Source organism: Oikopleura dioica, chromosome 1 (genome assembly GCF_907165135.1).
Source record: "Oikopleura dioica chromosome 1, OKI2018_I68_1.0, whole genome shotgun sequence".
Lineage (NCBI taxonomy): Eukaryota > Metazoa > Chordata > Appendicularia > Copelata > Oikopleuridae > Oikopleura > Oikopleura dioica.
Window position 1 is genome coordinate 8,577,283 of NC_137291.1, and position 21,777 is coordinate 8,599,059.

General features: G+C 40.1%; 8 protein-coding genes, 1 long non-coding RNA gene and 1 other non-coding gene across 10 annotated transcripts; 3 read left to right on the plus strand and 7 right to left on the minus strand.

The window, feature by feature from the left end:
- Window positions 1-809: 809 nt before the first annotated feature.
- Window positions 810-2,376, minus strand: LOC145711957 (uncharacterized). The gene is made up of 6 exons (XM_081789646.1): window positions 2,112-2,376; window positions 1,817-2,048; window positions 1,611-1,776; window positions 1,268-1,570; window positions 967-1,227; window positions 810-814 (listed from the first exon to the last, which is right to left on the minus strand). Exons 1-6 carry the CDS (start codon window positions 2,282-2,284, stop codon window positions 810-812), a joined length of 1,140 nt encoding a protein of 379 aa, XP_081645772.1. The 5' UTR covers window positions 2,285-2,376.
- A 566-nt stretch (window positions 2,377-2,942) lies between these two features.
- LOC145711958 (uncharacterized) lies at window positions 2,943-4,500 on the plus strand. Its single transcript, XM_081789647.1, has 4 exons — window positions 2,943-3,298; window positions 3,341-3,595; window positions 3,654-3,885; window positions 3,956-4,500. The coding sequence occupies exons 1-4, from the start codon at window positions 3,197-3,199 to the stop codon at window positions 4,498-4,500; spliced, it is 1,134 nt and encodes a 377-aa protein (XP_081645773.1). The 5' UTR covers window positions 2,943-3,196.
- A 1,513-nt stretch (window positions 4,501-6,013) lies between these two features.
- Window positions 6,014-8,231, plus strand: LOC145711071 (integrin alpha-2-like). Its single transcript, XM_081788796.1, has 5 exons — window positions 6,014-6,168; window positions 6,210-6,761; window positions 6,803-7,072; window positions 7,114-7,502; window positions 7,546-8,231. Exons 1-5 carry the CDS (start codon window positions 6,165-6,167, stop codon window positions 7,807-7,809), a joined length of 1,479 nt encoding a protein of 492 aa, XP_081644922.1. The 5' UTR covers window positions 6,014-6,164; the 3' UTR covers window positions 7,810-8,231.
- A 15-nt stretch (window positions 8,232-8,246) lies between these two features.
- LOC145711072 (uncharacterized) lies at window positions 8,247-9,686 on the minus strand. The gene is made up of 7 exons (XM_081788797.1): window positions 9,638-9,686; window positions 9,330-9,592; window positions 9,082-9,155; window positions 8,843-9,038; window positions 8,641-8,789; window positions 8,519-8,597; window positions 8,247-8,477 (listed from the first exon to the last, which is right to left on the minus strand). Exons 1-7 carry the CDS (start codon window positions 9,670-9,672, stop codon window positions 8,290-8,292), a joined length of 984 nt encoding a protein of 327 aa, XP_081644923.1. The 5' UTR covers window positions 9,673-9,686; the 3' UTR covers window positions 8,247-8,289.
- A 132-nt stretch (window positions 9,687-9,818) lies between these two features.
- LOC145702396 (uncharacterized) lies at window positions 9,819-12,417 on the minus strand. The gene is made up of 7 exons (XM_081779620.1): window positions 12,224-12,417; window positions 11,466-11,627; window positions 11,156-11,221; window positions 11,018-11,107; window positions 10,448-10,530; window positions 10,209-10,329; window positions 9,819-10,104 (listed from the first exon to the last, which is right to left on the minus strand). Exons 1-7 carry the CDS (start codon window positions 12,300-12,302, stop codon window positions 9,995-9,997), a joined length of 711 nt encoding a protein of 236 aa, XP_081635746.1. The 5' UTR covers window positions 12,303-12,417; the 3' UTR covers window positions 9,819-9,994.
- A 229-nt stretch (window positions 12,418-12,646) lies between these two features.
- LOC145695334 (uncharacterized) lies at window positions 12,647-13,020 on the minus strand. The gene is made up of 2 exons (XR_014133695.1): window positions 12,935-13,020; window positions 12,647-12,891 (listed from the first exon to the last, which is right to left on the minus strand). It is a non-coding gene; the product is annotated as an uncharacterized LOC145695334 (long non-coding RNA).
- Window positions 13,021-13,496: 476 nt separating this feature from the next.
- LOC145711959 (uncharacterized) lies at window positions 13,497-16,375 on the minus strand. The gene is made up of 6 exons (XM_081789648.1): window positions 15,959-16,375; window positions 15,591-15,726; window positions 15,059-15,432; window positions 14,790-14,858; window positions 14,032-14,284; window positions 13,497-13,885 (listed from the first exon to the last, which is right to left on the minus strand). The coding sequence occupies exons 1-6, from the start codon at window positions 16,373-16,375 to the stop codon at window positions 13,497-13,499; spliced, it is 1,638 nt and encodes a 545-aa protein (XP_081645774.1).
- A 308-nt stretch (window positions 16,376-16,683) lies between these two features.
- LOC145705244 (uncharacterized) lies at window positions 16,684-18,850 on the minus strand. The gene is made up of 6 exons (XM_081782707.1): window positions 18,711-18,850; window positions 18,366-18,615; window positions 17,849-18,306; window positions 17,313-17,658; window positions 16,964-17,267; window positions 16,684-16,801 (listed from the first exon to the last, which is right to left on the minus strand). Exons 1-4 carry the CDS (start codon window positions 18,802-18,804, stop codon window positions 17,444-17,446), a joined length of 1,017 nt encoding a protein of 338 aa, XP_081638833.1. The 5' UTR covers window positions 18,805-18,850; the 3' UTR covers window positions 16,684-16,801; window positions 16,964-17,267; window positions 17,313-17,443.
- Window positions 18,851-19,135: 285 nt separating this feature from the next.
- LOC145702497 (enkurin-like) lies at window positions 19,136-20,490 on the minus strand. Its single transcript, XM_081779733.1, has 7 exons — window positions 20,305-20,490; window positions 20,075-20,225; window positions 19,953-20,030; window positions 19,805-19,912; window positions 19,655-19,753; window positions 19,373-19,485; window positions 19,136-19,332 (listed from the first exon to the last, which is right to left on the minus strand). Exons 1-7 carry the CDS (start codon window positions 20,400-20,402, stop codon window positions 19,215-19,217), a joined length of 765 nt encoding a protein of 254 aa, XP_081635859.1. The 5' UTR covers window positions 20,403-20,490; the 3' UTR covers window positions 19,136-19,214.
- TRNAG-GCC (transfer RNA glycine (anticodon GCC)) lies at window positions 19,530-19,600 on the plus strand. Its single transcript has one exon. It is a non-coding gene; the product is annotated as a tRNA-Gly (tRNA).
- Window positions 20,491-21,777: the final 1,287 nt, after the last annotated feature.

Consider the following 21,777-nt stretch of genomic DNA (forward strand, 5'->3'; position numbering starts at 1 on the left):
GCGATGTACTTTGATGTGCAAACCAGGATCGATTCCTGACGGACGAGCGCGAAACAGATGCATCAATGGCGAGTGGGAGGATGCATTCCCCAACTGCATAACTTGCGAAGGCAGTGTCGATGCTGAGCCAGCCGTCGCCGACAACAACTTGGGATTCGTCTGCTCCGTCGATGACCCCACTGATGACCGAAGATGCGCTATGACATGCTCAAACGGAGGCGACATCTTCCCAGCTACAGCGACTAATAATATCGACCTTGTCTGCAACTGCCACAAGAGAAAAGGCTGCGAGTGGAGAGAAGATGGATCAAAGAAGGCAGCCGACCTCAGCTCTTACTCCTGCTCTACTCCAACAGTAACTATTCCAGAAGGATGTCCTGCAGACAAAGCCCCCGAATGCACTCAACTCACAAGAAACAAAATCTCTTTCCAAAATTCCTGGACATGCCGAAACTGCTTCCGAATCCGCGCGTCCTACAGCCTCTCCGACCTCGACTGGAGCGACCTCGATTTCCTCGTGATTCGATTCGACGTTCGCGTTTCTTGGCTCAGCTGGGGACACCCCGTCGACGATGCTATCAGCTTGGACAACGATGATGGCTTCTTATGGAAGGTCACCTTCAAAAAGAACGCGAACTTCCAAAGTGGAATGATGTTTGATGCCAACTTGAGAACTTTCAACAACGCTGTCAATGTCAACGCAAACTGGGTTATTGAAGATATTCAATCCTGCCCTTGCTCAAACACGGACTACGGTAACTAAGTCTGTTTCTGTCATAATATTTTCTACGTTTTGTACTTCTTCTCCTTCATTCTTATAAATCAATAAACTTTATTCATTTAAAACTTTTTTGTACAAAAAATGATGAAAGTCAGCGTTTATTTTTAATGATCGCTTTTTGATTCTTATTTTGGTCATTTTGGTATCTAAAATAATGAATGCAAATGAACCACAAAAATAATGACCAATTCCTGAATTACAATTTCCGAACAAATGGACATTTGCAAGCGGGCATCCCCTCGATTCGAAGACGCTGTCTAACAGACAATCAGATGCGTTTGCTTCTTCAACACCTCTGCAGAAAAGCTCGCTGCTTTGCTTGACCACTGAAGTGTCGGTAAAGATGAGGGTTGAGCATCTTCGAGGGGACCAAGTATCCATATCTCGCAGCTCATCCAGTGCGGCTCTCATTTGTCCGTAGCGAACATCGTGGCAGATTTGAGAAGCTGAAGAACATTTATTTTGAAAAATCGTTTCTTTACGTACCTTTCATTGACACTCGTCTTGAAAGCAAGGGCAGAATCTTTTCGACAAATGAAACTGGGTCCTTGAAAATGCCCGGTTCGGATGAATATGGCGAAGTTGTAGCGATATAAACAATTCCTGGTGCTTTTGAAATCTTCTCAAGAAGCGCCTCTAATGCTTGATTCCAATACTCGTTATGAGACCAAGTCATGTCCAAAATTATCAGCGTCACATCGTATTTATTCCATTCCCGATGAGGCAAAGAGAATTTCTCTAGCCCTGACTGATTTTGGCTGAGCTTTGTTCTTCCGGAATCCTTATTTTCTACTAGCTTATCAAAAAAGAAATGAATTAAAATTCTTACGATTTCTGTTTTTCGGTTGCGAAGGCTGCGGTGGTTGCTCTGGCTGCACTGTGTTCTGTTCATTGTTTTTCGGAGTCGGTCGACGAGATGCGATGTTGGATGGCTTGAATCGTGGCTTCACGGGCTGACCAGGTTTTCTTGGCGTCCATTGTTTCTTTTCTGGCTTCTACAAAGTACGTTTTTTATTGTCGAGAATTCTCTCTTACTGTTGGCTGTTGGTTTCCTCGTCTAGGTCCAGATTGACGACCCATCTTTTTTCCTTTTCGAATCGGGTTTCCATTTTCATCAAATCTAGGAGCTGATCTCATCCGTTGAAACAAGGATTGTCTTGAGATAACTTTTCCATCCCAGACAGGGGCCGCTTCTTTTTTTGCTGCTCCAGCTCCTCGTTGACCTGGCTGGGGAGGCTGTGGGCGTTGGTTGCCCGCATCTGGTTGTCTTTATCGATTTACATACTCTGTTATCAAAAGAGTGCCTATTCAATATATGCTGAAATCGTGCCTTTGTGGCTTAGGAGGAGGAGGAGGGGGACGTCTCCGCGGCTTCGGAGGAGGTTCTTTAAAGGTGGATAACTGCGTCGATTTCTGGTACCCCTCACTTGGCGGTCTTGCAATGATCGGATCTTGGCTTGAAACAAGCTTGAAAATTAAAAGTATCAAAAATCTAGGAATCATCTTTCTGCAACTTTTCTGTTCGCCAGATTGCTTATCAATGCGATTTTACGAGAGTGCTTTTATGATTTATGATTCTAGCACTGCTCCTTTTTAGAAATAGTTTGTCACGTGCGGGATGTCACAGAAAGCGGAACTAGTTTATTGCCGAAGCGCCATGCAATAATTCAAGCTAGTCTTTCATCGAGAAAATATCGTCTTTTGACTTTGAAATTCATCGATTGAGAGGTTTGAGAAAAACATATTTCAGAGTCTGTCTAGGAATCCTGGATGCATCAATAATTCTAATTTGAAAAGCTTTTAATGCCCTCCCGCGGCCGTAATGCAATCACCACTTTTTAATTATGGGTAACGAGCTTCTGCTGTTTCGCTTGCTTCTTCTTTTGTTTTTCAAAAGTCGCCGACTTTAGCTGTGAAAAGTCATTCCTGAGATTTTTTGCTACTTGCTAAGAGAGAAATTCAGAAGAAAAGGGATAGTAACAGCTTTTTTATTATAAAAAAGATCATAAAAATGCTCAACATAAAAGTTTAAGCCTTCTTTTATGTTGATCATAAATTTACAATCGCATAAAATCAAGTACAAACAAATGTTTGCTTGAGTTCTGATTTTAATGGTCCTTCTCATGTGAAAATAAAACTAATCAGCGTTTGGCGGTATCAAGAACTTAGCTAGTCACATTTTTTGAATAGGCAGTGAGTTGCTTTTTTTATTTCTCGTTTTATTTCATCCCTTGTGCAGCTTGACCCGAAGCTCGAGCCAAACGATTGACGTTAATCCTCTTGAATCACCATTCAAGAGAAGAGAAAAAGATAATCACAACCTGTCAGCCATCGAGAAGAAAATGGAAAGAGAAAATTTCTTAGCCAAAAAATTTTGAACAACGAAATTTATACATAACGAAAAAAGAGAAAAAAATGAAGAAAAGAGCTCTTTGGCTACTTGCGATCTTTGCTGAAAGAAGTTGTGAAGCGTTTAACGTGGGAAATGTCGTAACGACGCATCAAGGTGCCCCTGGGGTAAGTAAATTGAAATTATCCTGTTTTTACGCTTTATTTTAGTCTTTATTTGGCTATGCACTAGCTACAAAAGACGGTGCTGACGGCTTGATCATAGGGGCACCAAATGATGATGGCATCGGCTCTAGCTTCATTTGTAATCATCAATGCGCGAAAGACAACTCGGGAAAGCTTGACGGAAGCCGGGGAAGTATGTACGGCGCCGCGATAAGCTGGATATCGAGCAATAAATATATCGTCTGCCAGCCGAGGCAACAGACCCCCATGTACTGTCGCAGCTGGGTGGACTCAAATCAGGCCCGAGTTATTGATCTAAAGATAAAAGCCAACATGCGCTTTTTATAACTCAAATCAGGAAGGCAACCGACAATGCTTAGAACAGCGATTTCCCAAGTACGACCAGATTCAATTCAAGATGACTGGGCGATGTTATATAAAAAGGGGAATCGAGGAATCGGAAGTCGTCGAGCCAGAGTGTGCTTCTAATAATAAATACAATAGTCCGGCGATTGACTGCGCTTTCGGATTTGGCTTTGCTGCAGTTGGGGAGGCATTTGACGAGACAGCTATTGTTGGTCAGGAAATGGCTTTAGATTTATGATTGGGGTGAAGAAACTTTCATTCTTTCGGATTTATGAAGCCCTTTGTAGCCAATACGATCACATGGCATCGGCAGTTCAACTCTCATCTACCCGAGCGGCAGCTCGTTTTCAAATGTCTCCACGGCGTCAGAATCCGACATGCAGCGCGACATTTCCCGGCTCTGGTCAACATTGCTCCCAGACCATGCCAACATCGATATTTCGATGAAGAAAAAATTGCTTTGGAGAAATTATGATCAAACTTATGAAGGAAGCGCTTTGGCGCGATTTGAGTTTGGATTCGTCGTTGGAGCACCGTCAAGAATGCGAAATTATGAGCTCACTGGAAGGGTTTTGTTTTATGAAGTTCGAAGCAAGGCGATTCAGAAATTATCAAAGTACCCACTTTGGTCTGTTCAACCAATCGATGCGAAAGTAGGTGAAGGTTTTGGAACAAGTTTGGCAAGCGGCGTTTTCGGCATGAAAAATGGTGGTGAAGATCTCGTTGTTGGCTCTGATGATTTCAAAAAACTTTTTGCGCGGCCGGAAATCATGAAAAAAGTGCTAGTGCAGTTTTGTCAGGCTCGTCGAGACGAGTCGATTGGTATAGGTCACTCTTGAAAATTTTAAGGATTTACCGGTTAACCGGTTGATTACCGGAAATCACGTTGTCAGCTCCCGTTTTTGTTCTAGTCGTCGGATTTTCATGTTTGAAGCGTCAAAATGATCCTTATGATCAGGGCTTCTCTAGCCTCCGAGATGAGCCCCATATCTCATTTCCTGCCGAGCTTATCACTAAAAGTTTGAATTTTACGCACTTTTTTCACTTTGAAAGTCCATAACGTAAAATTTTTATGGTAAATACTAATAAACTTCTGCGGTTTTGATAGACAATTGAAAATTAATAATACCCACCGTTCAAAACCTTGTAACCAGCCGGTTAAAAAGCGCTGAATCAAAATTATGCCCTCAAAAACCACTTTTTTGATTATATTTAATTTTAGCCTGAATTTTTATTATAATTGAACTTAAACCCATACATAGCTTCTTACAATCGTAGCTGAGCTATCTTGCGTCGGCAATGAGCCAATCATAAATTTAGTCTTGGGCTTGTCCTCTTCGGGCGTTCCGATATGGAGCACTTCTTGGGCTTCAGGAGGTCACTGTGACATGTTTCATAACTTGCCACAGAGCTAGCGGAGTCTTCTGACGAATTAGGGTTCTTAAAATCGTGCATTTAAGATTCATCATGTGCAAACATGATTTTTGTCAACGAAACATGACAGAAAAGGACTGAGAACATGAGCTGCATTCAATGGTCTACCAACTCGTCCGAGCTGAAAGCGAAGAGAAAAAATTCGAAATTTACTGGAGTTTCCTCAAAGCCGAGTTTTCCAAGAAGAGATCTGCTCATTCGGGGGCTCAACAAAACATCTTAAATGTCCTAGAAGGCATCAAATGTCTACAAGAATCAAACTTGGTCAACCTGAGAAAAAAGCGAGCAGTGGAAAAGGCGATACAAGAAGTTCCAGTTATGGAATCCAAAATTAAAATAGACCCCTTTATTCTCCAAAAAATCCTCTTTTAAAAGAAATAGCATTGATTTTGCGCAAAAAGGTCGCGATTCTAGTTCCGATCTTTGAGGAGAAAAATATAATCAAAAAAGTGGTTTTTGAGGGCATAATTTTGATTCAGCGCTTTTTAACCGGCTGGTTACAAGGTTTTGAACGGTGGGTATTATTAATTTTCAATTGTCTATCAAAACCGCAGAAGTTTATTAGTATTTACCATAAAAATTTTACGTTATGGACTTTCAAAGTGAAAAAAGTGCGTAAAATTCAAACTTTTAGTGATAAGCTCGGCAGGAAATGAGATATGGGGCTCATCTCGGAGGCTAGAGAAGCCCTGATCATAAGGATCATTTTGACGCTTCAAACATGAAAATCCGACGACTAGAACAAAAACGGGAGCTGACAACGTGATTTCCGGTAATCAACCGGTTAACCGGTAAATCTTTAAAATTTTCAAGAGTGACCTATACCAATCGACTCGTCTCGACGAGCCTGACAAAACTGCACTAGCACTTTTTTCATGATTTCCGGCCGCGCAAAAAGTTTTTTGAAATCATCTCTCCTTATTGGTTTGAAGACGGAAAAACTGACCTGGGTCGTGTGACCGTTTTTAGAAATCATAGAGGAGAAGGGCTCTTCGATGATTCTATCATTTTGAAAGGAAATACTCCGAATGCGCGATTCGGAAGCTCGCTTGCTGTTTATGATATTGACATGGGTGAGATTAAGGTTTTTATGGTGATTTTATTGGGGGTTTAGATGGATATGATGATTTGCTGATTGCGGCGCCTTATGGCGAGGAAGCGACGATTTCCGTCTATAATGGCCACTCTGGAGGTCTAAGAGAAGAACCAAGCCAGATTATAAAATCGGAAGACAACTTAAATTGGTATGGATTTGCAATGGGCCTCAGAAATCGCCAGCTTGTGGTGTCCGCGCCGAAGAAAGATTATGTCGATATCATGGCCTTGCGAACTCCGTTGAAGCTTACCTCGTATTTTCGAAAATTTCCTGACAGACCTATTGAGCAAAACGACTATTCGGTCTCCTACGAATTTTGCTTTCAATTCACTTCCTTTGGTTCCAACAAGATTCGGATCAATGTTGTTTGCGAGCATGATCAAACAAGAGTTGAAAATCCAAAAGTTTACTTCTCTGGTCTTTCTCTTGAAAATGGACGACCATATTGTCAAGAAGTACAGTTTGACATTAAACGTAGTCTGTGGCTAGACCATCAACATGACTTGCCTGTGAATGTTATAGCGAGTCTGTCCGAAGGTCAAGAAGAAATTGCCCTCGACCCGAATTCCGGTAACGCAATTGAAATTCATGTTGCCTGATGCAGTTTTCAGGAGTGAATTTATCGGGGACCGTGGCTTTCAACAAGGAATGTGGATCCGACAACATTTGTAAAAGCGAACTTTCGCTCAGCAAAATTGAGTCAACGACGGAAAATGTCGTCTACGGTGCTGAAAACATAGTGGAGGCAACAACGATGCTTGAAGTCAGAGGAGAAAATGCATTCGGGACATATATTTTTGTCAATACGACGAGCAAACTAAATGTAGCGATGCTTCTCTATGGAGCTAGTGACCAAAAAACGATTCCTTGCCGCCAAATAGGTAAGTGTAAGAAGACTCTATCTGTCCTATTTTCGCTTTAGAGAAACATCTGAAAAGCTGTCTTATTGGAAATCCTGCTCGCCCCGACCTCTATCGCTTGAAATTTCGTTTCGATGTTGATCCTGACTTCAAAAAAGCGAGCACGGATGTGAATTTCTGGGCGAATTCAACAAATGATTTTCCAGCTAAATCAGAAATGAGAACATTGTCATTACCGCATCAAATTCAAACGCGATTCCAAGATGAGCTACAGGTGGTGCCCCCTTTCATTACTTTCGAAAAAGATTATGGACCCATAAGATGGGAGTTTTCTGTTGAGAACAAAGGGCCCAGCACTGTAGATGGATCAATCAAAGTTAATTTTCCCAAATGGACGAAAGGGGGTCGGATGATTTTGAGGAACATCAACGCTGAACTTTCACTCGAGCAGGTACTAATGCCAACATAATATCTAGCTAGTAGTATAATTTTAGGACAACATTATGATGCAAAAAATAATATGCGATGTTCCATCAATCGTGAGTGATGGATCTCCTTTCGATAGAAACGATGATTTCAACCTCGCGAAGATCGACGATTTTGCAATGTTCGACTGCTCCACAAGAAATTCAAGCGCCAGATGCGTTGAGATCTCGTGCTCCACTGATGATGAGTTGATGAGAAAGAATGATATTTTAAATCTTGTTCTTGAAGGAAAGGTTTTGAATCTAATTAAAGCTATTATTGAATTTAAATAAAAAAACCTGGAAAAGCTGAAATCAACGACGAGATTTTCAGCATGCTGAATACGAGCTCAAAGTTTATTCCTGAATTCACATTTGAAGTAAATCGCGGTCCGTATGAAGAAACCAACATCTTTCTTTCTGAGACATCAACAATCGAATTCACAGTTTTAATGCCTGTTGCTCTCTATGATTCGCTGCCCATTCTTTGGATAGTCTTTGCTGTGGTCACTGGATTATTACTACTAGCTGTGATTGCAACTGTAATGTACAAAACAGGCTGTTTCGCGAGAGCAAAGAGGGACGAATGCGATGTGGGAATGCAGTATCAAACTGCAGTATCTTATAGGCCGGAGAATAACAGAGAGCAGCATATAATTACTGTGCAATAAGAACTTGCCTTTGCCTGGAAATATGTAAAGTTAAATTAAATAGAAAGATAATCGCCTGAATAAAATTGCGTTTGATTTATTTAAAGGATCGTCAGAAAAGCATTTAGTAGCAGATAAAGTCCTGCACTGTTTCAGTAGCAAAAGACGCCAATGATCGACCAGCAAAGAGGAATCCAGCGTTGCTTATAATCTCGAGCTCCTCAAGGCTACCATCTATTCCATTTAGGTAGTAATTAGCAGTTGTGTACCCGATCGAAGCCCAATCTTTTGGAACCTCGTAGTTCTCCAAAACTATGAATTCGTTATAAATAATAAGATTTAAGATAAGAAACCTGGGATGTTTTCAACAAAATGATTCCAAGCATCAAATGCCAGTAAATCCATTGAATTGAGAGTCGGTAGAATTTGCACCTGTTCAAATTTTTTGAGCGCATTATTTTTGAAAAGAATTCACCTGTAGGAAGAAGACTATATCCCGCGCGATTCCAAAAATGTCGATTTCCTCCGGATAGGCGTCACAAAAGTCTTCTATTTTTCCTTGGTACGAGTTCTCGAGGTGAAATTGAAGCATTCCCACGTAGTACATCATCGTGTCGTAATAGTCTTAATTGACGAGCGTTATCGGTACAGCAATTTTATACCCGTCTTCTAATTACATTCATGTTTTTCGTACGCAAACGCGGCCTTTTCTGCAAAAATGAAGGTCCAGTGAAGAATCTGATCGGCAGTAGTGACAGAATTAAGTGAAGCGTCATTGCTGTTTTTGATCGAGCTAAGTGCATCGAAACCATCCGAGAAAATCCCTATGAATTTGTATGCATCAATCTCGCCGTAGTAAATTTCTTGTAAGAGCTAAATTTCATAAATATAAACACAAAAAAGATATAGTTTGAACCTCTGCAGCTTCTAGGAGAGCATTCCAAGTAGCATCATTAGCACCAATGGCGGTCACGATGTCATTGCCTTCTACCCTTTTATCAAGCTTTACCATACATAGATGAACCATAAAATATGATGTTACAGTAATACAACTAAGAATAAAACTCAACCGGTTTCGACAGAAAGTGTAGTTTTCTTAATTTTAATAGAACCCTCTGTCCGAGCACCTCTACAACCGAATCCGACCCGTGTGGTTAAAGCCCTCCGTAAGGTCAAACGCGGCAAGATCAGGGTTAACATCAAAAATCGCAACAAAATCATCAACTGTCAAACCACCATCGCGGACAGCATCAACGTCAATATTTTGGATAATGTCACGAATCTCAGTCGATGTCAAATTCATCCACAAGTAGTTCGTAAATGCAGTAGATTGTCCAGCTGTGTCTATGACGCGCTTGACCATGGTGTCCCATATTTTTGCGACTGCGAAGTCGACCAATGGGTCCATCAAAGTAAACGCATTTGCGCTAGAATATCACTGAGAATACTGATTGGCAAGCAATAGAACTTACAAATTAAACACTAGAAAAATCTTTAAGATCCTCATTTTTCACTCTCGTGAGTTGGCTCGACATCCGTTCTTTTTATAGAGCTCAGCTTCCGCCCTTGATTTTCCAATTGAATGGCTAATCCGAGATAACAATATGTCCAACCAACATGGGAAAGTAAATCCGAACAAAGTCAAATTTTTTATCATTGTGTTCTTTATTAGCTTCTGATTTGCAGAAGCCATGTCGTTTTTAAAAAGGTATTTACAGTCAAGAAGAAAAAAAGAATTGTTTAGTTTGGCAAAGATTGTTCTTTGTCAGTCGGGCTGCACCAGGACACAGTGGCTATATAGTATTTGTTCAAATTGTGATTCATCCCTCTCAGAGCATGAGGTTAGCTTCTGAGGCCGGGAGAAGAATGTCCGAGTGACTGTCTTCGATCATCCAGCAAGCCTTGTTGTCGTCGTATACAGCAGAGAAATCTGACACTGGTTCAAACATGCCTATATTTTTTCTAGCATCTCCGCCGAAATAGTAAAACGCCCCTTAGAGAGCTTCTTAAGAAATGATAAAATGGAACCAGTTCCTTCTGAAGAATCTTCATTGTTGATAGTGACAGTAGCGAATTCACCGTTTTTGTGCTTCTTTCCGTTCTTTGCCTCAGCCTTGACTTTGTATGTCGTTCCGGCGTGGAAGTTTCCGAAAAGTCCGCGCACCTAAAATAGCAGATGAAAAAACGTGATAAAGAAGAGAATTCGTGTTTTGTGATGCACTCGAAATACTCTCGGAAAGTCTTGACTAAGCCGCTGAAATCCGAAAGATTAGGTGACGAACCTTGTCGTCGAGCTTGTCCAGCGCAATTTGCACGTGGTAGCCGTCTTCGCCGAAGTGTTGCACGCGGGTTACCAGGCCAGTTTCTGAAAAAAAGTGTCAATTTTATTAGATTTGGAATATGTGCAAATTGAAATATTCAACTGAAAAGTCGAAAACTGGCTCATGACGAAAAATCACATCAGAATGGACAGAGTGATCCGATTCAGCTGCATTCATCGACCGCTGGATTATTGAATCAATTTTGAATAAAGGGCTTATTCACTAGCTTTTTGAAGGGAAAGGGACTTGCATTCAAATTCATTTTATTTTAGATAGCTCCTTAAATTTTCCTTCATATTGAAATTTCACAAAAAAAAATTGATCGTTTATTTTCATTCGATTTTTAACCTTCTGTTTTTTAAAAAATATCAAGTTTTATCTCATTCGTCTAATGAAATTACATGAGAACTCACTTTTCATGAGTTGTGAGCAATAATAAACTACCCTAGATCCTAATTAAGTGAGCATGTTTTTATATTTTGGGATAACTAGAACGTAAAATTGTTTTAGACGGGAGTTATGGCTTTGTACCTGTTTTGAAGATGTAGAGGTTTCGGTTGGTGTTGATGTCGGCAATGAGACCGTCGAAATCGAGCTTGCCGTCTTTTCGTTCAGATCCACCTTAAAATTGAATAGAATTTTGAAGCCATGTTGAAAGATGTAAATTACCTTCTGGGATCTTGAGGTCTTCAAGAGAAAGGTCGAACACGTGACCAGAAGGTGAATAGAAGAGAACTTTGACAGGGTCGCCGGCCGCAATTATACGAAATTATTCAAATTTCGGGCCATTTCATATTCAGTGATAAATTATGGGCTTCTTTTTGTTAATTTAGAGCCTGCTCTTTATGTCATCCGGCTTCGAAAGCATGAATTTTCTAATTTAACCTATTAGCCCTTGCACGTCAGTTCAATGACACTAGAATTCACGAAGAATGAAAGTACTTTTCTAACGCGCAAATAACAGCTCGGCGAGCCATTCCTTGGTTGACAGAAAGATTTTCTTCATCTTCATCCATCTGAATATTAGCGAACAAGGAGAGCGAGGATCGATCTTCGTAAAGAAGTGGCACCAGGAATGAGTCGTCGAAATCGAAGGCCTCGTTTGGTGGCTGATATTTCAAGCAAAGAGGTGTGTGTCCGTCTAAAATTTAATTTAACTCGGACCAGAAGACGAAAATTCAATGTCAAAATTCAGATAAATTGACCAATTTTATCGACAATTACTTTAAACTTCCCATGGCAGTGGGATTACCCGCAATTGCCAATTGCTTCATTCTTGAGTGTTTCATCTCAATTATTACTCTGGGAACAATTAAATGATAATCGAAATAATAAGTCGAAAGATAGGTGCTGTATTTTATCGACGTAGAAATCCTACTTTTTGGTTTTCAAGATCATAATCCTATTTCTCGGAAGGGTGTTAAAAGAAGGTCATGAGTCCGCTAATCTCGCTTAAAAATATTTAACGGTCAAATTTAAACGGTTTGGCAAGTCTTTTAAATACTCCCACGTGGCAAGTAAAAAGCAAGTAAAATTAAATTACATTTTGTTTACTTGCGGCGGATGGATCTCATATCTTTCTGGCAGGGATGCTAATTTAGAAAGAATCTGTTGAAATTTGGTCAAATATAATTTTCGAAATTATTTGAGACCTTAAAATATTTGACAAGAAAATTAAGGGGAGGTGCCCGGAACCAACAGATTTTTTTTTCTTTTGAATTAGCTTCAAGATCATACCGAGTGTAATTCCAAAGGTGACACTATCTGTAGCAGCAGCAGCAAATCCAGCAGTGAAGAGAGCTTTTTTCAAAAACATTTTGTTTATATTTATATTGTTCTGTTGAAGAAGTAAAGTCTTTTTCTCTCTCAAGCCGCTAAAGAAGCTTTCGTGCTGAAAATCGATAAGAATAAGATTCTAGTTTTTGTATCAAACGCGGCGGGAAACTGCGGCGGCGGAGCGAATTGAGCAGCGCCACCATTTTTTTTTTGGTTCCTGCGCGCGGCGGAAACCGTCAACAAAAATGAGAAACTGCGATTAACTTCTACGATGTTAACGATTTGTTCGGCTTGTCAACAACTCGGGAACAATATGCAATGTTCGCAGAAATTGAACGGAGCCTTCTTTTTATTTATGTACAAAGAAAGGGAATGATGTTTTTCAATTTCGAATATTTTCTTTCATTATTCTTCATCAACAGTTTCATTCGTTAGAGCCATCCATTCAGATCCGAGGGAATGTTGCTATTACAATTCGCCGTCGCACAGCACTGTCGACAAACAGAAGCAACATACGGAGTGAGCGGACGGCACTGGTTCAACCGAGAAAGAGTTTGCGGCAGATTGAAGCGGAAGTTCTGAGCCTTCTGAGTCTCGCAGGCGTCCGACGCTGCGCAACCAGCAGAAATCTAAAATCATAACAAAATGTTAGAATTCTCGGTCAATTCTTACCCTGGTAGTCACTCGGTCGTACATTTCTACGCGAAGATAGCAGACTTCTCCGGGGGCGCACGTCGTGAAGGATGATGCGCACGTTGATGGATCTGCGCTTTACAAGGGTTTTTAGTCATGAAAAAATAATTCCGATTCTGATTTTTAATGATTTCCCGAATTGCTGTCCATAAACCAGTTAAACGAAAAAGTAAGTCTGAAAGCCAAAAACAGCCACTTTATTTATTTTTAGCAGTTTTATTAACAAAAAGAAGAAAATCTTTATGAAAAAATGGCCGATAAAAACTAATAAAGAATTCAAGAAACGACCAAATCCGGTAAGCGGTACCCTAGAAATATCCTGTTTTCCCCAAAAGCAATAAATTTCCAACTCGAGGAGTCGTCGATTAGCTCACTTTAACACCGCGAAATTGAATTAGAAACTTCATGTCTCAAATGCTTGTTTCAAAAAAAAACGCAACCCAAGCATACACTAGAAGAATTTATATTTTTGCATGAGCGTTTGCGTCAAAAACGCCCTTTTAAAATAACTTGACGCTTTTTAGAACCCAATTATATCGACTCAAAAATGTAAATAACTCAAAATTATATAAACGCCAACCCTTTTCCTATTACAACTCCAGCAAGAGATTCCAGTTCCGACACTTGTTCTTGTTTGAAAATTTCCGACTCCTGAAAACTCAGATTTTTCAAGTTTACTTACCTCAGAGACCGTTTTACGCTCCTTTTCCTCCTCGACCGGTTGCTCTTCAAACAAAAACGGCAAATTTGGCCGTTTTCTGATGCTCAGAAGATCTTCTAGGTTTCCTTTCGGCAAGCTGAAACTCGGCAAGAGCGAGGGAATGCTGATTTCGTACTCTTCACTTTCGTACTCTTCTTCCGAGTAATTTGGAAAAACTTCAATTTCCTCGAATTCTTCGATTTCTTCGAACTCACCGTCTTTTCGATTGTCTAAATGATTTGATTATTTTTAGCTCAAAAAGAAACGTATGGTTATTGAAAGTAATTTCTAATAAAAGAAATCTAAGTTTAAAATCCCGAGAATTCAATATTCTATTTTCGTAAAGGAACACGTCGTTTTCGACTCTTTTTCGAACCTTTCTGTTCAACAAAATCCAGCAGCAACTCCACAGGCTCAGACACCTTTTGATCATCCGATTTCATCGCTTCGTCCTCGTCGTCATTTCCCAAAGTATTTCTTGTCTTGTTATTGTCGGGTTCACCGTTTGTGTCCGCGAGAACATCAACAACCGCGGCTGGTTGAGGCTTTTCTTCAACTCCTGTAGCTTCAATTTTTTCGTATAAAATTGCTTGAGCGTCAGAATTCCCAGGAAAATCAAAATCAACTGCCTGATCAAAAGTTATTTCTCTATGTTTTTCAATGTTCAACGAACATCAACAATGATGCCACTAGAATTCTTAAGTGCATGAGTCAAATTTACTAACATGCAGGAATTTTTCTATGAATATGTTTTTTCCACGACAATAATAGGTTCATTTCAAAAAGCATCCAAAAAAATTGGGTTCTTCGAGTTAATTTGCTTCGAGCAAAACGTTTTTTCTGCTGATTATGAAATTTTGATAATGATGAAAATAAAGAAAGTCCTTTTCAATAATCAAATTAATCATCAGTCGCAAAACTCTAAAAAGAGCAAAAGAAACTGCCAACAATTAAACTACAATTCTCCGTCGTCTCCTGCCGAGCCCGTAATTACACGCTAAACAAATTATTCGCCCTCCATGTTGCTTATCATAACAGATGATAGTGAAAATATTGCTAAGTTTGGATTTTGGCGGCTTTTTGAACATTAAACGCGACCCGTATGGCACTAGTCCTGTTTACGATTTTCTAAACTTTTTCCTTCGAACGGTAACTGGCGAGGCTGAATATTTCCACTTGGGGATCGCAAACATCGTACGTTTCCTAAAATACAGAAATTTAATATTGCGAGAAAATCTTATCATTATTTATTAAATAATTGATTTAATAATGATTGAAATAATTTTAATAGAATAAACTATTATTACTAATAATTAATTTATTTAAATAATTTTTATTTTTTAACTATTATTTTTTATTAAAAAATTTATTTATTGAAAACACAATTATTAGCGAATTTTAACCTGTTTGCGAAATTTGCGCTTTCCAATCCTCTCGCATTTGCCACCATAGATAAATACTTCAGGCCCTTTCAAAATCGCATTAAACTTGAGTCTAACCGGATTGACCATCCGGCCGACAGGCGACCAGTAGCTTTGGAAGTTGTCCAGCTTCAGAATCGCCGCTCTATTTTCCACCAAACCGCCGAAGACGAAAACGGCGTCTTTGTAAACTACTGTTTGGTGGCCGTAGCGCGCTTCAGGAAGCGTCGGACCGGGGCTCCATTCGCCACCTTGGTAGATTTCAGTGGACTTTTGCGGCTCGCCCAAGAACGAGTTGTGGCCACCAATCGCGATCATCCCTTCCGAGGTGGTCGATATTGTGAATCTGTCGCGACCTGAAAAACGAGTAAGTGATTGAAAGATTTGAAAGAAAGGAAAAAACGTTTTGGAAAACGTTATAATCGTCGTTTTAATATTTTGGTACTCTGTTGTTTTGAGAAGTAATTTCGTTAAGAAAGGATATCAAACATAAGAGCTAATTTGATCAACAGACCTTGTTGTGAGGCAGGCACTCCTATTCCACCGAAAAGGCTCGCTTCTCTAAACCAATGTGTTCCGTTGAAACTTTGAACGGATGCTACGTTAGTTGATGCATAAATATCATTTCTTATTATTTCAGCTTTGAAAGCCTTTGATAATATCAAACGAAAATTATTTTTTCGCGACGAAATTATTTGAATCAGGCTGTCTGTCAAATGTCCAAAGTGAACTAAAATTCGCGCAAATCAAACTGGGCGCCTAACCACGACTTGTAGTCTTACGAGTCTTTCAAGTACGTCCGTAACACTGTTAAACGGTTACTGGATTATCACGTCACGTTCGGCAAAGAGACGACCGCAGAAATCCGTTCCTTTCACAAACGGTGAGCGACTCGAAAGCAGCTCCACCTCGACCACCACATGCCCAAATGCGGCCGTTGAAAATCGTACTCGCCATACGAGCTCGCGGAAATGACATTTTCGAGTTTGGCAAAAGCTCCCAAGGGGAGTTTTTAGCGGTTTTTGAGAAGACAAGATCACTTGGTTCCATTCCAGTTTGATTACCAGAAGGTTCTTGTCCTCCTATCAGATAAGTGACATTATTCAACACTTCTATCGTGTGGTACACTCGCCCGAGGCCAGGTAACAAATGCTCATCTCCAAGGGCGTCGGTAGTTCCCTCTATCGGGTTGATTACATAAGCTTCTGTCAGATTCTTTCGACCACCGTAGACCGCCACGGAGAAATCCCAACAACGAGCCAGGCTGGGCAAGAAGATTGATAACTTTTTCCACAACATGTGATTTTTTTTTTCTTAGGCAGATGTATCTCTGATTAAAATTAACGCTCTTATCTTGATTCTAGTGTTTTTGCTAATGAAAGAGTTTTTGTGAGCGGAGCCGCGTTGCTGAGCCATCTTGAGGTCAGGATGACCTTTTTGGGGTCACGCGAGTGATTACGTAAATAAGACCACTTCAATGGAGCGTCTGACATTCTTCTAATTTCCTGGACAGGTTTTTTTCAGTGACAGGAGTTATTAGTCTAATGACTTAGTAATTTTCACTCAAGATTTGCTCGTTCTTTTTTGATGGATGACACAGTTTAGAATCGGACAGAATATTTATTGAAGTAGGAATAAAATCAGAATATTTTTCGAATTGAAGGATCTCTTCTCGTGCTCATTCGTACTTTGGAGTGAATTGGTAGTGCAGAAGGCGGAATTTAACTAATGAAAAACTGCATTGAGATTTCATTTTATAAGTGGATTTTTTGTTAAAGTGCACAAAAATCAGAGCTTATAATGCCATAAAATTTTAACAGAAGATGGCGCTGCTAATAGCTATTTAAGTACCCAAAGGTACAAAAGAGCCTTTGATCTTTATCAAACCTGAGTTATCAGCTGCGGATCTTTGAGGCCATGTTCTGAGAGTCAAGTAAATCGAATCCTCGTTTGAAGTTCCGTTTATAGAAAAACCGACGCGTGAAATATCGTCCGGGTAAAATGAGTCCAAAGAATCAGCAATCGGGATCTCGACAACTTCAAAATCACCCTCGGTTTCTACGAGTTTGAAGAATCGCCCGAAAGTGCGTTTTCTCCGATCAGTTGTATGAGGAAGCGCTTGAATGAAACCATCGTGGACGAAAAGGTCAAAATATGGATCCATCGGAATATGGAATTTTCGAAATCGTATCTAAAACAAAACTGCTCACGGAACGAAAATGTGAGGTCAACCTACAGTGGAAGTATTCATAACGCAAAAAGCAGCAGAGCGACAACGCTTCATGATTTGAGTTCCGGAGTGGTAACTACGAAATTTCATCTTGACTCCAAACGCACCGATAAATACGGGACACTTCGCTCGGTTCATCAAGTTGTGTTCATTTTCGAGTTCAAAATATGACTTGTGAGCCGTAACTGAGAAGTTGTCATTTGAACAGGTGGCCAGCAAGCAAACCCATCATTCAGTAAATCGGACCCAAGAGGCTTCAAGTTCTGGAAAACCGAGTGCTCGATGACCGTCGCTGTCGATGTAGAACTGTCGATGATGGAGACATCCCAGTCGTTCGAGTCGAAACGGTGCGCTAGAATTTAGGCTAATTTTTAGGAATTCAGCTTTGGTGATCTCGGTCAATGGGGCGCGCTTCCGCTGTCAGAAATGCAATTGACGTGGGAAATTCTAAGTGATTTAAATCTGACAAGCTCATAAATAAAAATTTGACGAAAAGCGCTGACGTCCAAAGCTTTCAAAGAAAGATTAAACACTTTACTTACAAAAGCACATGATCTTTTCATCCTGAGCGTAATACGCGGTGAAGACTGTCAAATCGAATCTTTCTTTGAAAACAGACTTGAGCTTGAGTTTCTGCCCAGCTTTGTCGATTGAAAGAAAGAAAATCTCGACAATGGTAGAATCATCTTCGTCGCCAGGATTCGTCGTTGTCACGAGTAATTTGTCCGGATTGTTCGTTGGGAAAATTGTCAAGGAAAAGACGCTCTCGGCGGGGAAAATCGCATCACGAATATTGAACTCTTTATCATATAGGCTGATAAAATGGCTACTGTTGATCGTATGCTGATGAGGATCGTAGGCAATCATCTGATCCCTGATAAATGCGATTTTTGAATGTTTCGTCGGAACCGAAATTTCCTCAGAGGTTCTTAGATTTGTCAACGTGACAATATCCGATGATACTGGACAACATGATCTGAAGCTCGAGCTTAGTCTCGTTCTATCCTTTTATTCGTTTTTGATTAATTAACGTAATTGCTTTTTTGTAATCAATGAAACGATTTCTGAGAAATTGGTGCGGTTCCAGGTCCATCCGCTCGTTTCTCCGTCTCAAACGTCTCCAGAATGAGGTTTGATTTGAAGCTTCTGACTTTTTGGTACGCTTTGATAAATGTACAGTAGTCGTTGAATGAAGCGATCTTGAAATCAAGGAGGAGTTTATAAAGAAGTTCAGAGTTCGGATAATTGTGGTACGCTCGTTTGCGCCAGAATGATGGACGAATAAAATTGAACGCTTGCCAGAAATTGTCTGAAGTAAATTAAGCTTTTATTTTATCGAAGTTTAAAAACGATTGTAGTTGATAAAAAACGGGATTTATTTTAGGCAAGTTTAATAAGCTCTACCTGAATGAAGTTCCAGTAACTTCTTGTCTGTAAGGCGTTCGATGATCTTCTCACTTATCTCTGGAATGGAGATGACATCCTCAAGCTCCGTCATTTTTATGTTTTGGCCGCTTTTTCTCTGCTATCTTGGTGGTTGAGCTATTACGCTTTTGTTGAAAAAAAAAACTTTTGACTTTCCTTTACGCTTTTCACGGGGGAGGGTTTTGCTGAGAGTCTTATTTTCAAAGACACATGATTGGCTTACCCTGGAAAGTTAAACAAGCCGATTGGTTCAGTTTTTCTTTGCAAGTTCTATAGGTTCACATGCCAACCGGGTGGATTTATGGTACTCTACCAATATTGACAACCAGTCTCAACGCTTCAAAGTCTATTTGGCTGTCTTGGTGGGAAGATATCTCCTCGAAAACAATAAATTATGGTTTGTTGGCTATATAATTAGTTTATTTATTGTTTAGAAAAATAGAAATGAATCGTTTTAATTCAAAATGGGGATTTTAACGCAGCTTAGGAAATATATAGGATCGGATGAGCTTCAATCTGCTTGATGTCTTTGTCTAAAATGTCCATCTCGCGCTCAAGCATCTCCTTGCGGTTTCGTTTTGGGATCGTGTCAGTGATAACGCTAGAAACAGGATTGCCCTCTATCATCACAGATTTATTACCTGAGTCCTTGATACTGATGGTGGAGGAGATTCCAGTTGGTCTTGAGTCCCTCGAGAATTCTAGTTCGCTCCGCGTCGGGAACTCTCTTCATCATCCCACTCTCCAAGCGTTCCTAAAACATTGGTTCATATCTTGATATGTCTTAACTTCCTCTAAGCAACGTTGGTTCAGTGGTAGAATTCTCGCCTGCCACGCGGGAGGCCCGGGTTCGATTCCCGGACGTTGCAAGTTTTTGTTTATTTTGATATTTTTCGGTTCTCCTCCTTGATTTCAATCGGTACCTGAACGTATGCGTCGTACTCTTTCTGCGCCTCGGCCATTTCTTTCTTTCGCCGATTGATGTACTCTGGAGTTCTGCCGTAATCATCCTTCTGCGAGTACTAAAGAAGTTGGTCACTGTTTGTCAAAAGATTGTTAAAAATTATGCTTACCTTAGGGTACATTCCAGATGGCATCAGCTCTTGCGAATGTCCACCAGGGCTGTCTACAAACTTCGGAATAGGTCGCTTTGCCGTTGATCTTATAGTGCTTATAGCATTCTAAACCTTGTCAGAGGAGAAATATATAGAAGACAGCTACCTCTTTGATAAAGTTCTTATCATTCTGCGATGGTGTGTGCTGAACTGTTGCTCTTGGAACGGGCGGTTTTCGTTCATCCTTGAATAAAAAGAGTAAAAGATAGATTCAAACGGTTGACAAACCGAGTATTTGAAGGTTGGAGTTTTCGGTTTTGGCGTTCTAGTGCGATCCCGACTCTTAAGAAAATCTTTGGGTGGGTTCAAAGGCGTCTTTAGGTGACCCATCGTTCTCAAATCGTGCTTTCCTCGCGATCTTTCTTCCTTCACTTGCTGGCTAATTTGAACAAGATCAGTGTTAATTCATCTTTTTAGAAATACTGTAATTGAAGTTTCTATTCAATTTTCGCTCTCACCTATGTTTGGAGTGGTAGATCTTGTTCTTGTGAATTTGCGGCAACGAGCGGGGCACAAGATCGTCCACATTTTCTCCTCCGTAGTAAGTCACTCCCATCTCTCGGTTGTTCCTTCTCTCTTTCGTTCAGGAAGTCCGCTCCGAAGGGTAAATTTAGTAATGAAGGTGAAAGAGATGTGTTTGGGCACGCTGCTTTTCTGTTAGCGTCTCGTAGTGCGTCGCTAGGGGAACGCACTGAATGACACAGAACGCAATAATGATCAGAATATGTTTTCACAAAAAAAAGAATGAGTTACTAGCCATCAAATGATTTACAAAAACACGTCCTTATTGATTTCTTGAAAACTGTATGTTTTTACTGTAAAAAATAAAATATACAAAAAATTGCCCCAGCATAAGTTCTCGGAGATAAAAGAACACTCGTGATCTTTGAGGCGGAAACCGACTGACTTTGATGCAGGGTTTAAATATCTCGCCAGCTCCTCGTTTCTCGCAGATCGAAAAAAGAGAGATGATAAATTGGTTGAAATTAAAATGGGGAAAAGGCTTTCTTTCTCTCGTTGCGTTGTCAATCTTCGCTCAGCTTGTTTTTGTGACTTGCTTCAATGTCACAAACCTTTCTGGGCCGTCGATCTCCAGAGTCAAGTATAAAACCACGGCCCTCTTTTCGGAAGTAATAACCTTTCGGGACTACATGGAGAGAATAGGTACCTTTCGGAAATTCGATTGAAATAACTAGACCTTCAAGCATATGAAACTCCGGAGTTCTTCGACACCGTGGACGGCTCTCACGTAACTGGCAGTTTAGTAATATTTGCTTCGACCCTTCAACTAGTCGGATTCATCACTCTGTCCTATTTTTCTGTTATAACTTGCCGAAGGGAATATCTGGTTCTTTTGGAATGTGTTCATGATCATTATTTTTTATTTTTAAAAAATCCTTAAATTTTGTCTTGAACACAAGAAGGTTCTCTGGATTTTGACCATGATAAGCGCCGAACTGACTTTAATGACTTTCCTGCAAAAATTGGCTCCTGATGTCGAGCCTTGGCTCAAATCACTGTACAAAGGCTACACCGAGCAAACTAATCTTCATTATTATCGTAATAATGCAACTATAGGCGATCCTGTTATTCCGAATTTTAATCACACAATTATCTTGAGAAGTCGAGTAGGTTCTGAATGAAATTATTGAGTACATACCGATTTTAAAGTTTGTCGACCATTTTCACGAAGAATTCAAGTGCTGTGGCTGGACCTCACATTATGATATTGAGAATCGATTCTTCTGGCCAGGCAAATACTGCCAGATTCCATCGGATGAACTGGAAGTAAATCTTCGACCTACTTGTCTTTAGTTCTCAAATTATCTATTTTTATATTTTATCACAGCTTTATGAAGGTTTTTCTATTTTAAGAACTTGTTCAAGCCAAAGCACTCTTTTCGAGTACAACTATATTTTTGGCAATGTTA